Genomic DNA, 14,960 nt, shown 5'->3' on the forward strand with positions numbered 1-14,960 from the left:
GGTCAAGCAAGGATGTTTCCCACAGCAGACCCATCATACCTCTCATCCCACCATGTACCTTGGAATTTGTAACACACGACGTTAGATTTTAGAAAAGTGAGGCATCAATGTTAAGAAATGTACCTGCTGTTCTGGAATTAATTCCTTAAGGTGTGACAGGATATCCTACATGAAAGAAAGATAAATGATCACATATTCAATATCATGTATACAGATGGATATAAACTTTATACACATAAACACAATCTAGTGTGAGAACTGGGAACTAATTTGCGGATTGCCAATCAAATAATAATTTCCTTTTCTAATAAGCTCAAAAAATCCAAGTTAACATTTTTACCCTACGTAACTTCAAATTTGTTTCACAATTTTTTCCTGTTTGTTCATGTCAGAAATCCAATCTTCTATTATTGTAACATATTGAACCTAGAACACAATTAAACCTCCAACAACACATATTTGAATACCAATGAACAATCTAGACACATCTAATTAGATCATCATTGTGATGATCTAACACAACTACAACCAAGAATTTAATCTCTAGAACAATATCTCAATCTAATAGGTGAATAAGAGATGAAATCCTAGAAAGAAACAAGGGATGAACAGAAGAAAAAATAATATCTCTCAATAATACTCATGTGCACTCTTACTTCTTTTATATTGCTAAGCTTGTTGACTCTTTGACCCACATCTCCAATCAACCGAACAAGCCCAAAGCCATCCTTCGTATCCATACTTTAGCTATCCTAGGCCCACAAGCATGCTGACCCGAAACTTCTTTTAACGGGTCCTCCGACATATTTGTCACAAACAAATAAAAACACAATAAGAAACTATTAACAATGATATTAATAATTGAATTGAAAAGATTACTAATATATTTTTGGCACCCTCCCTCAATTCAATTATTGAAACAGATCAAGTAAACCCAAACTTTTACAAACAAACTCATGCTGAGAAAAAAACAAACCTTTGGTTAATATATCTGCCAATTGAACATCTGTATTAATCTTTGTCACTTTTAAAATAACCAGATGCTACTTTTTCTCGAAGGAAAAACAAATCAATCTCAAAATGCTTTGTCCTGTCGTGGAAGATTGGATTTGCACTAATTGATACAGCAGCGGAATTATCACAAAATAACTCAACAGGCAAACTAACTTTCACTTCCAATTCTCTTAATAGATTCACCAACCAAAAAACTTCTGAAGCAACAGCACAAATTGCTCTATATTCAGCCTCAGCTGAAGATCAAGACACCGTGTCTTGTTTTTTGCTTTTCCATGAAACCAATGATTTTCCCACAAACACACAAAATCCAGTAACAGATCTCCAAGTGGAGAGACACTTTCCCCAATCAGAATTTGAATATGCAGTAACACATAAACCTCCACCTTTACTCAAAAACACACCTTTTCATGGTGATTGTTTAAGATACCTTAACAATCTAAATTCAAGCTGCAAATGAGCATGAGTAGGACTATGCATAAACTGACTTAGAAATTGCACGGAGTATGAAATATCCGGTCTTGTATGAGACAGATAAATCAATTTTCCTATTAACTTTTGATACAAAGAAACACTTTTTAGCAAAGTCTCATCCTTTTTGCATACATTAGTTACCACATAATTTTGGTCAATAGGTGTGTTAATGGTTTGCAACCACTTAAACCAAATTCAGCTAAGAGTTCAACACAATATTTTCTTTGTGTCAAGCATATACCATCTGAAGTTCTCAAAATTTCAATCCTAAAAAATACTTTAACAATCCTAAATCTTTAATTAAAAAAGATGATTTCAATACATTTTAAACGTTCTGAATTTCAGATAAACAATTTCCTGTGATTACTATATCATCCACATAATCAAGTAAAACAACTATCACATTTTTCATAGATTTTAAGAACAAAGAATGATCACACCTACTTTGTTTAAAGCCTTGACCAATCAAAACTCCTACAAGTTTTTGGTTCCACATTCTAGGAGCCTCTTTTAGCCCATACAATGACTTTTTTAGTTTACAAACTCTATGATCATCTTTAGAGAAATACCCCTCAGGTAAGGTCATGTAAACATCCTCATGTAATTCACCATATAAGAACGCATTATTAACATCTAGTTGATATAAAGTCCAATTAAATTCAACGGCTACATAAATTACAGTTCTAATAGTGATCATTTTTACAACAGGAGAGAAGGTTTCATCAAAATCTATTCCCTCCCTTTGATTAAACCCTTTTGCTACCAACCTAGCTTTATATCTCTCAGCCTCACCGGTGGATTTGTATTTGATCTTATATACCCACTTACAACCTATAGGTTTTCTATCTTTTGGGAGTTCAACGAAATCCCACGTCTTATTCCTATTTAAGGCTATGATTTCTTCATTCATAGCTTCAACTCACTGACTATTGGTGGAAGCCTCTCTAAAATTTCTAGGTTCAATAGCTTTATTTAACACAGATATGAAACAAAAATTCTCAGATGACAACTTAGAATAATTCAAAACTTTTTCCAATCCATATTTTACCTTTCCTTCAATAGCATAATCCTTCAACCTTTTTGGTAAAGTAGACCCCTAGTGGACCTCCTAGAAACAGATTGTTCAATATTTGAATTTAAAGGAACAGTACCCTCAGGAGTGGTTGTTTCACCAACAGGATCTGACTCACTAGAAATGTTCTCAAAACCAGGTGATTGCTGATTCACTTCAGCCCTATCACTCGAATGAGAACGTACACTCCCTAGAAGACGAATCACTGGTCAAACCTTTTTGAATATCCCCCCCTTCATCATCGGATTTTTACCACTTGCAATACAATGGGTGTCATTATCAAACCACTTGTCAAAAAAATTTTGATTATTTACTGAATTGTCTATAGGCATTTCAGTATCTTTAGAAGAAATATTATCTTTGAACGGAAATATATTTTCATAAAACTTGACGTCCCTAGATATTAAGACTTGTTTTTTGTTTAAATCCCAAAGTTTGTATCCTTTTTTATTGTTAGAATAACCAAGAAAAACACATTTAATAGATCTATTTTCAAATTTGTTTGAGTTATTTAACACTTTACTATAACAAAGACACCCAAAAGCACGCAAGTGATTAAGAGAGGGCTTGAATTTAAACAACTGTTCGTAAGGAGTCCTTCCATCTAACACCGAAGAGGGGGTCCTGTTTATTAAATAGGTTGCGGTTAGAACACATTCGGACAAAAATTTTAAAGGAACACCACTTTCAAAGAAAAGAGACCTAGCAACATTAAGCAGATGTTAATGCTTTCTCTCAACAATTCCATTTTGTTTAGGTGTATGAGTACATGAAGTTTGATGAATAATACCATAAGTTCTTTGATGGTTGGGTAAAAGTTAGTTATTATTATATATTAATTAGTTATATTTAGGTAAATAAATGAATGAACATTGGTACTTCAAGCATTGCTATGTGTTTTCAGGACATTGGAAGTTATGGAGCTTAAACAAGCTAATCCAGAGCCATCCAGATGTAGATTAAGCAAGCCTCGAGAAGATGGAAGGATGGGGAAACATTTATTGAGGGTTAAGAAGGATTCGGGAGAGGATTGGATGAGAAACCTGAAGCCGAAGTGAAAACTAAACAAGATGGGTTACCAGGAAAGTGTCTTTTAGTAAAACGGGCATATCTTGGCCTAGAAAATGAGTTACGGTACCCATAATATATGAATTTCATGTTTCTCAATGAGACAAATCTGAATATGAAGTCAGTTGCATCTTCGCGATATGCAAAGATGCTTAAAGTCGGCAAAAGTTAGGGTTTTCACTATATAAATGATTTTTTGACCCTATTTCGGATATTACGACTTCCAGAGATAAAAGAGGAGTTCTAGGGAGATTTTCCATCATTCCAAAGCTTCCGGTTTGTCCTAAGATCTTATGTTTATCAAGATAAGTACTTTAACGATTATGTCGATGTCCGGCTAATCGTATGTGTTCGTTCTAGGCTAAGGTTTTGTGTGAAATACTGTTGAAAACAGATTCTTATGCTTAATGAATAGAGCTTGATTGATTTTATATGGATTTGTCTTGCTTAATTAGTTATTTGGTTGATTAAGGTTTGTGTTTGCGATTATTGATTTGTGTAACGTTTGTTTGGTTGTTCATCAACAATTAGGGTTTAAGCTCTTGTGTCATTGAACTAGAATCATCAAACCTTATCATTGAGTTAGTTGTCATAGACATAGAATTGACAATTGTGGAGTCCGGGCTCATTTGTGTCAACAATTCTGTTGAGTTATCGTTTGTCATCATAAATCAAACCATAGGATTAGCAATTATTGCAAAACCAAAGATGAAAGAATCTGTGATTAACGTATGGAACACATAACCCGAACCTAGAATGAATGTTTTTTATTAATATTGTTTACAAAGTTTTTCTAAGTAATCGTTTAGTTTAATTAATCTTTTCTAAAAACCGTTTGACATTGTCTGTCCGCCTTAGTCAATAATTAATTAGTAATATTAAATAAACTTCACTTTCCTTGAGTTCCTGTGGAGACAAACTTACTTACCCGTACTAGTTTATAAGTATTTAAGTCTTTAAATAATTGTTTTTGAGTAGACCGCGACAGCCTACATCACGCGGAAGATGTGGAAGCTATACGGTTCGATCCCCGGCAACGGCGTGGAGCTAGAGATGGAGATGATGATGATGATGATGATGATGAAGAGGACAGATTAGGTGTTCTAGCCAAACAAGTGTTGCATTGCAGCCTACGAATTGCATAGCTCCACTGCGACAGAAGAGGTGTTCTAGCCAAACATTGGTACTAATGTCACGCGGGTGACCCGGGTTCAATCCCCGGCAACGGCGCCATTTTGACGTAGGCCGTCGCGGTCTACTCAAAAATAATTATTTAAAGACTTAAATACCTATAAACTAGTACGGGTAAGTAAGGTCGTCTCCACAGGAACTCAAGGAAAGTGCAAGTTTATTTAATATTACTAATTAATTATTGACTAAGGCGGATAGACGATGTCAAGCGGTTTTTAGAAAAGATTAATTAAACTAAACGATTACTTAGAAAAACTTTGTAAACAATATTAATAAAAAAACATTCATTCTAGGTTCGGGTTATGTGTTCCATACGTTAATCACATATTCTCTCGTCTTTGGTTTTGCAATAATTGCTAATCCTATGGTTTGATTTATGATGACAAACGATAACTCAACCGAATTGTTGACACAAATGAACTCGGACTCCACAATTGTCAATTCTATGTCTAGGACAACTAACTCAATGATAAGGTTTGATTAGTCTAGTTCAATGACACAAGAGCTTAAACCCTAAATGTTGACGAACAACCAAACAAATGTTACACAAATCGATAATCGCAAACACAAACCTTAATCAACCAAATAACTAATTAAGCAAGACAAATCCATATAAAATCAATCAAGCTCTATTCAATAAGCATAAGAATCTGTTTTCAACAGTATTTCACACAAAACCTTAGTTTAGAACGAACACATACGATTAGCCGAACATCGACATAATCGTTAAAGTACTTATCTTGATGAACATAAGATCTTAGGACAAACCGGAAGCTTTGGAATGATGAAAATCGCCCTAGAACTCCTCTTTTACCTCTGGAAGTTGTAATATCCGAAATAGGGTCGAAAAATCATTTATATAGTGAAAACCCTAACTTTTGCCGACTTTAAGCATCTTTGCGTATCGCGAAGATGCAACTGACTTCATATTCAGATTCATCTCGTTGAGAAACATGAAATTCATATATTATGGGTCCCGTAACTCATTTTCTAGGCCAAGATATGCCCGTTTTACTAAAAGACACTTTCCTAGTAACCCATCTTGTTCAGTTTTCACTTCAGCTTCAGGTTTCTCATCCAATCCTCTCCCAAATCCTTCTTAACCCTCAATACATGTTTCCCCATCCTTCCGTCTTCTCGAGTCTTGCTTAACCTTCATCTGGATGGCTTTGAATTAGCTCATTTAAGCTCCATAACTTCCAATGTTCTGAAAACACATAGCAATGCTTGAAGTACCAATGTTCATTCATTTATGTACCTAAATATAACTAATTAATATATAATAATAACTAACTTTTACCAAATACACATAGCAATGCTTGAAGTACCAATGTTCATTCATTTATGTACCTAAATATAACTAATTAATATATAATAATAATTAACTTTTATCAAATATCACATCCCTACACTTATCCTTTTTCGTCCAGAAAAAGACTTTGCAATGGAATCAGAATCAGAGACTATTTTCAAAATACTTTTTAGATTATCTTAATTAAGCACAAAGAACACAAAAACCGCGATTGCCGATATTGTTGTCCACTTAAACCTATTCCTCAATGCTTACCGGGAAAAATAAGGTGTGACAGTTTTATTAGTTCATATGATTAAAATGGAACCCACACCTTAAAGCCCTAAAGCCGCCTTACCATGCTTCATTATAGTTTTACCAAACTAGACCACCCCAACTTGACTTAAACCTTAAAATTAGACGATCAAAATTTTGCACATGTGTACAACTTTTAAGCCCATATGTAATAGCTAAGACGATCTTGGATATTTTATCGAAACCAACCCCAAAACGTAAGCATCAAAGTCTACCAAAATGGCCATTAGATACGATTAAGGTGCAATTAGGTAACCAACCAGTAAATAGCCCCCACTACATGACATACCCCTGTTATCAAGCAATACCCCGAAGTCCATCACCATACGTGAGTAGGCACGAATTCATTTGTAGGGCTTACATGTGACATGTCCCGTGTGGTCCGTTTCTTAATGGTAATGAGACGCGAGCACAGGGACCCCACATTACTAACAGCGTGGATGATCAAGTCAGTAGTGAATTTATACTTTTAAAGCACTTTTTGTGATCATGTTTATTGACTTATGAATTGGCAGATAAATTGCGGGTATGCTCTTTTTTAAGCGTATTTAATATAAATAAATCCACTTAGGATTTATGCATACCCAGATGATAAACCGCATACCGACCCATGGTCTCCGAACCCCAGGGCATCCCACCAATATAGGATTTAAGGCCATAAAACTATACGCCTATGAAGTGTTAACCACTTAACTAGCAGTATTTTCATTTATGTTTATATCACAAGCCATCTAGCATACTCTAATGTTAAGCCTATTCAACCATTGTACTATAGACTATTCATATTAAAATATATTTTTGGTGATTAAATCTAATAGAAAGGCTTGAGTATGGCCCAGTCTTTCATTCCAGTCCTTACACAGGCTTAGCTAAACAAACAAAACCCTCAAGGCGTTTCCCACTAAAAATCAAGCATTTTAAAGTTCAATTAAGTCTACAACAAAATTATCCTTTCATTCTCAAGGCTGAGCCTACCGACACATCCCAAATTAAGTGTGTTCCTGTTCTATTTATCACATATTATATAATAATTTTGAAAAATAACCCCCAATTTTTCTATCATTTTCCATTATTGTGCAAAAATTCTTAATTCAAGGAACATTAAATTTTTCAATTTCTCCCCCATCCCCACACTTGAGGCAAACATTGTCCTCAATGTTTAAAGTTTAACAATTGAAAATAGGGACGGGGTTAAAATTCACTTTGACAATTTAAAATCCAGGCCTAAAGTGATGGCGGTTATTAAATATACATAAATACAATTACACTTTCAACACAAAAACTAATAAAACAAATAAGGTTATGAAAACGAAATCACCTGATAGAAAAAATAACTCATGTGCAACTCTCGTGCCCTCAGTGATCTCTCAGTGAACTTATCTCCTCAACTCTCAAAAGTGATTATGCAAACTCTCAAACATGTAGAAGCAAGCTTCTCATAAGTGTTAAAAATATAGGTCTTTTAAACCGTTTGCAAAACAATTAATTTTTAAATTATCAACCGAGCTTAATTAATTTCATAACCAAATTTGTTAAACGAGTAAAAATGTTAAAAGACCTAACTCACTTTCGTAGGAACCACGATTGCATTTAGCGTATGCAACAAGCCCTTTAAACCTCCCGGTAGCCCGGGTGGACGAGTATGGTCTCGTGAGGGTTTATAGCGAACTCACCCATAAGGTTCAACTGCAACAAAAATATACACATACCTGAATACAAGGCCAGGTTGCCTCCCGGTTAGCGCTAAGTTTTTTTTAAGGTCTTCAGCTGGACCGTTACTTGATTTCTTCGTTATGGTGGTCTAATAGAGTGCTTACCTTCCTCCACCTCGATCTTCTTACTCCTCCAACATAGTGGTACACTGTCCATAACACTCCATCTTGGCCCGAAACATGCTAGTCTTCTTTGTTCATTTTCAAACCCCGATGGCTTCTTCAACTTCTTCTTTGGCGGTTTCTTCTTACTTGTTTTGCCAGTCTCATTATTAACCACTTTTTCCCTCGCATTCTTGATATCATCACATGAAATCGCCAATTCTCCAACATGAATCTCTACCGCATTCAGCTCCTCTATTTCTCTCTCCCGCTTCGACCTATCAAACACAAAACTTTCTTCTATGGTGTCATCCTCACTTACACAAGGAAGACACATGTTAGTAGCACCTGACCTAAAAGATTTAATTTCACAAGAATAATCAAATGAATTTGAAAAGATATACAAAACTAACTTACGAATACCAAAGGCCATGCACACTGTTCCGTCTCGGCAATTGATTTGAGTATTTGATACGGTCTCCCCAGTATCACTCTCGGCTCTTCTTCATTCTCTACCGGCTCATAATCTAGAACAAGAAAATCTTCAGGATAGTAAAATCACCAACCTTTACTGCAACTCCAACCATCTTCCCTCAGGGCCTTCTTCGAGTGAAATCAGCCAACACCGATGTGGTGTCAACTTATTGTAAAGGTCCAAACTCAAACCGGTCATAAACACTCCCCAGTAGAAAACTTACACTCGCACCATAATCAACTAGCGCCTTGGTGGTCTTGAACTCTCCAATCTGAATGGGAATAAGTGGTGCCCCTGTTTCAAATTCTTCAACCGTGTCATTCACTTCATGATCTTCAATTGTGATTGCACTCACGTGTACGTTTTTACCATTTGATGAACTGCAACTCTGATGGCTCGGATTCTTCACGGTATCACTTGGTAATTTGGATGGATTTCTCTTCAAACTAGCCACTTCTTATGCAAGCTGGCTCACCTGTTTATCCCTTGCAGCATTAGCTTTCTCTTGGAGCTCTAATTTTTGATTCACGCTTTTATTCTGAGCCTCTTGATCTGTCTTCATCTGCTTCAAAAAGTCCATCACATCCTTAATCGACTCATCCTTATTACCCGAAGAACTTCCCTGACCTTGTGCTCCCCCTTGATTTTGCTGACCCTGCTGATAGCTCTTCTAATAACTCTTGTTGTAACCCCCCGATTCTCTTTGATTATACCCGACTTGAGCGCTACCCTTCTTGTTCCCATATTGACGCTGATTTGTCTGATAACCTGCTTTTTGGGAATTACCTTGAAAGTTCGAGTTTTGCTGCGTGTTCGGGTTTCCATAGCTGAAATTGAGGTGGTTTCGGAGGCCCGGGTGATAGGTGTTCGAATTCATATTCATGTTATTATACGTCTTCTCACCCTGAACGAAATTCACCTCCTCTTTTTCCTCTTCTTCGTCTTCCATCACTACTCCATAAGTTGCCACCACATGGCCTATTCCTCCACAACCCTCACAAACTGGACACGCCTTTCCTGACTTGCCTTTTTCTTTCACTCCCACACCCATCAACTGATCCAACTTTCTCTCCAACCTAGCCATACGATCATCCAACTCACCACTATCCACGGCCTTCACAACCGCCCTTTTAACCATGCGATTTGACTAAGCTTGTCTCTTCGAGTTCACTGCATGTCTTTTCAAATGTTGCCAATCTTCATTATCATCATTAGTCAAAAACGACCTATTTGTGGTCGACTGAAGATCACGGACATCGCACTCGACAACCCGTCATGAAACGCTTTTATCAACTCCCACAGTGAAATCCCGTGATGCGGACAAGTTCTCAACAACCTCTTGAACGTCGTAAATGCTTCATGAAAAGTCTCACCCGACCCCTGCTGAAAATTTCTGATGGAGGTTCGGGCCTCGGAAGTTCTTTGCAGTGTGTAATACTCGTCTAAGAATTGCTGAGCCAGGTCTTGCCATATATAAATACTTGCTGACGGTAACGATAAAAACCACTGCTTCGCTAGATCTTTAAGACTGAACTGAAAAACCACTAGCTTGACTTCATCGGCAGTGAACCCTTGACTTGAGATGGTGGCATAAATAGCATTAAATTCGCTCAAATGTAGGTATGGCTCTTCAGATGCTTTCCCGTGGAAAGTAGGCATCCTGGTCAGGTTACTCTGTCTTACTGAAAACTTCCTTCCTTCTCTAACCGGGATCACAATGGGAAGCGGGTTCGGGGCCACTTGAGGAATAAAGTGACTTTGAACTCCTCGAACGGGCGGTCGAACAAATGCCCTCGGGACCCCATCATCAAACTCATACTCGGGAAATTGCGGCTCGACAATTTCTTGTCTTCTTTGGGCTTAACCGTTTTTCGGTGGTTGAACGGGTTCGGGTGTTTGGTTTCGAGAGGGTTGTTGTTGTCTTCTAATATACTGACCCTCTTGTGCGTCTTCCATATCCTCATCATCCTCAAAATCGTCAAATCCCCTTCGCCGATCATATTCGAACTCGACCCTGTTGTGTGGTGGTTCAGACCTGATGGAACGATCATCTCTCATTTGATATCTTCTTTGAGCTCTCGGGTTTTGGTTTTGGTGAATAGGTGGCTTGAATGGTGGTAGGTCATGGAGTGGTGGGTTTTGTGGAAGGTGTTGTGTGTTTTCAGGAACTTGGAAGCTATGGAGCTTAATGAGGATATTTACGGGCATGGAATGAAGGCTTAGAAGTGAGAGATTGGAAGTGCACGCATCACGAGGCATTAAAGTGAATTAAAAGATTTTTCTGCTGAAAAATGCATCTTCCCGATACGCGAAGATGCAGGAGGGGCAACTTCGTGATACGCGAAGTTGCAGGACAGGGCCCAACTATTTTTTCCTTCGCGATACGCGAAGAAGCAAGCCAGAACATATACGCGAAGATGCTCAAAGTCGGCAAAAATTAAGGTTTGCCTTATATAAACCCCTTAACCTCCCCGTTCGGATTATTATGACTTCCAGAGGCAGAAGAGGTGTTCTAGGGCGACTTTCATCCATCCTAAAGCTTCCGGTTTGTCCTACGATCGTATGTTCATCAAGATAAGTGCTTTAACGATTATGTTGATGCTCGGCTAAAATCCTGTGTTCATTCTAGGCTAAGATTTTTGTGTGAAGTACTATTTTGATCAGATTCTAATGCTTAATGGTTATATGATTTGTCTTGCTTAATTAGTTATTTGGTTGATTAAAAGGTTGTGTTTGCGATTATTGATTTGTGTAACGTTTGTTTGGTTGTTCATCAACATTTAGGGTTAGGCTCTAGTGTCCTTGAACTATAATCATCAAACCTTATCATTGAGTTAATTATCCTAGACATAGAATTGGTAATTGTGGTGTCCGAGTGCATTTGTGTCAACAATTCGGTTAGGGTATCGTTTGTCATCATAAATCAAGCCATAGGACTAGCAATTATTATAAAACCAAAGACTAAAGAATCTGTGATTGACGTATGGAACACATAACCCGAACCTAGAATGAATGCTTTTTAATTAATATTGTTTACAATCTTTTCAAGTAATCGTTTAGTTTTAATTAATAAATATTTTTCTAAAAACCGCTTAACATCGTCTGTCCAACTTAGTTTAATAATTAAATTAGTAGTATTATAATTAGCACTTTCCTTGAGTCTCTAAGGAGATGACCTTACTTACCCGTACTAGTTTATAGGTATTTAAGTCTTTAATTAATTGTTTTTTAGTAGACCGCGACAGCCTATGTCATTCTTGCAAAATTTTCCATTTGAGAATTCACAAATTCTGTACCATTATCACTTCTAAACATTTTTACAGTTGCATTAAACTGATTCTTAACCATATTACAAAATGTTTGAATATTATAAAAAACTTCACTTTTGTTACTCATCAAATATACCCATACAGCCCTAGAGAAGTCATCAACAACAGTTAGAAAATACCTATACCCCTCTTTACTAATAACCCTATAAGGTCCCCACACATCTAGGTGAATTAGTTCACCTACGAAGTTTGATTTGTGATCACCAAGTGGAAAAGGATCATGCCTCTGTTTAGCTAAATGACATACCTCACACGGAATATTTTCATTTAATGTACCAATTTTAAGATCATTCTTTAACACATTTAGAACTTGATGTGCAGGATGTCCTAGCCTAATATGCCATAGATTTACCTGATCAAAAATATTAAAACAAACTTTAAAACCACTAGAAGACTCCCAGCAAAAATATAAACCATCAATTTGACTACTAGTCACCAGGGTTCTCTTTGTGAGTGAATCCTGAATATAACAGTTTGTTTCATTAAAGAGAATTGAAAGCTTATTGTCTTTAGCAAGCTTATAAACAGAAAGTAGATTTATAAAATATTCAGGAACAACAAACACGTCAGTAAGAATGACGTCTTTTGTTAATTTTAAACTTCCAATTTTAGTTACAATAGCATTAGATCCATTCGGATGCTTAACAGAAATGTTAAATTCATAGACATCAACTGAATCAAAAATATCAATATCATTCATTACCATGTGTTGATTAGCTCCTGAATCAACTACCCACCCTCTATTTGCATTAGTTATACTACTACTATTGAAACAGAAAACACTTTTAACAAAAGGCTGGCAAGAAAATTTGCATCGAAAAATACCTCCAACATTGGAGCTTTGTTGTACATTATCACTTTTTTCATGCAATAAACCTAGTAGTTTTGACACTTGTTCAGGAGTTAAAGAGCTAGAAACATTGTTAGATGAGGAAGTCTTGTTAGGATTAGAATTATTAGAATTAAATTGCTTATTTGCTGATTAAGGTTTATTAAATTGGGGATAACCAACTAATTCAAAACGCCTTTCTATTGTGTGTCCAATTTTATTACAATGTTCACATTTAAAGTTAGGGTTAGGTCCTCTACTAAACCTTTTCTTATTGTCAAGATATTGAGAGTTCTTAGAAACAAACCCAACGTTTTGGGTTTGTCCCTTAGACAAGCCATTAGGATTCCTATGTGACTCCTCTCTAGATACAACTGAAAACGCAACCTTGACAGTAGGTAAAGGTTCCCTAGTTAGAAGATTTGTTCTAACAGGTTGGTAGACATCATCCAACCCCATTAAAAACTGCATTAGTTTTATTAATTGGCTAAAATCATTAAAGCCTTTTGATGCTTGACAAGAACATGAGGGCAACTGAACAATAGCATCAAATTATTTCCACATAGCAGTAAGCTTGTGGTAATAATCTGATACTGACGATCCATTCTGACTTAAAACATTAATTTTTGATACAAGTTAAAAACAACAGAACCATCAATTTTTTCATATGTTTCCCTCAGTTCTTCCCAGACCTCATAGGCTTGTTGAGAATAAACTTGTCCTACATACAGTTCCTCACACACAGAATTAAAAATCCATGTAAGCACAATAGAGTTACATTGCTCCCACTGACCTATTAACACCTCCCACTGATCTATTAACACCTGATCATTAGTTGGTTTCATACATTTACCAGTAACAAACCCTAGCTTATTTTTAACTTGTAATGCTAATTTCATAGCATTAGCCCATACATAGTAATTTTCTGTTCCTTTCAACTTTATACTAACTATTGACAAATTACTTGAATCACTAGGGTGCAAATATAACGGATCACTTGGATCAAGTTTACTAATAAGTGTCTCATTATTACTAGTATCACCCATTTAACACACAAATAGAAATAAGGCACATAAGCAATAAAAGAATAACACACAAGTAATGCAAACGTAAATCAAATATAACTGGGGATATCTCTCCATGTTCAAACTGGCCCAACTAGTCCAATAGCAACAAGACCTATTGCCAACACAATGTAAATCTATCAAATTAAAGACAAGAATTCAGAAAAAGAACGATCTCACAATGATTCTCCAAAGCAAGCAAGAACCAGAAAAACAGTAATCGCTCAGCTACTAGCCAACAATCAACAATCGTTCACCAGAACCTTCAAATTAGGGTTCACGATTGAAACCCCTAAATCTTCAATCAAAAAAAAGAACACGCGGAAAACGTAGTGACAGAACCATCGTTTGCTCTGATACCATGTCAGAAATCCACATCTTCTATTATTGTAACATATTGAACCAAGAACACAATTGAACCTCCAACAACACATATTTGAATACCAATGAACAATCTGAACACATCTAATTAGATCATCATTGTGATGATCTAACACAACTACAACCAAGAATTTAATCTCTAGAACAATATCTCAATCTAATAGGTGAATAAGAGATGAAACCCTAGAAAGAAACAAGGGATGAACAGAAGAAAAAATAATCTCTCTCAATAATACTCATGTGCACTCTTACTTCTTTTATATTGCTAAGCTTGTTGACTCTTTGACCCTCATCTCCAATCAACCGAACAAGCCCAAAGCCATCCTTCGTATCCATACTTTAGCTATCCTAGGCCCACAAGCATGCTGACCCGAAACTTCTTTTAACGGGTCCTCCGACATATTTATCACAAACAAATAAAAACACAATAAGAAACTATTAACAATGATATTAATAATTGAATTGAAAAGATTACTAATATATTTTTGACAGTTCATATGCCTTTTAGGCACTTGATCAACAGTGAAAATTTGTTATCAAACGAAATAACTAGTCAAATGCTGCTCGTTTATGGAGGCGCTGAGTATTAACTGGACTACACTATATAATCAACCAGTTAACCGCCAATTTGCTAACAGTCAAT

General features: G+C 36.2%; 1 protein-coding gene across 1 annotated transcript; it reads right to left on the reverse strand.

The window, feature by feature from the left end:
* Window positions 1-11,960: 11,960 nt before the first annotated feature.
* LOC143615506 (uncharacterized) lies at window positions 11,961-13,918 on the reverse strand. Its single transcript, XM_077088616.1, has 7 exons — window positions 13,666-13,918; window positions 13,520-13,593; window positions 13,097-13,406; window positions 12,869-13,021; window positions 12,480-12,715; window positions 12,291-12,395; window positions 11,961-12,053 (listed from the first exon to the last, which is right to left on the reverse strand). The coding sequence occupies exons 1-7, from the start codon at window positions 13,916-13,918 to the stop codon at window positions 11,961-11,963; spliced, it is 1,224 nt and encodes a 407-aa protein (XP_076944731.1).
* Window positions 13,919-14,960: the final 1,042 nt, after the last annotated feature.

This window comes from Bidens hawaiensis, unplaced genomic scaffold (assembly GCF_021521415.1).
Source record: "Bidens hawaiensis isolate Kalapana, Puna unplaced genomic scaffold, B.hawaiensis_p1.1 tig00043446_1, whole genome shotgun sequence".
Taxonomy (NCBI): Eukaryota; Viridiplantae; Streptophyta; class Magnoliopsida; order Asterales; family Asteraceae; genus Bidens; species Bidens hawaiensis.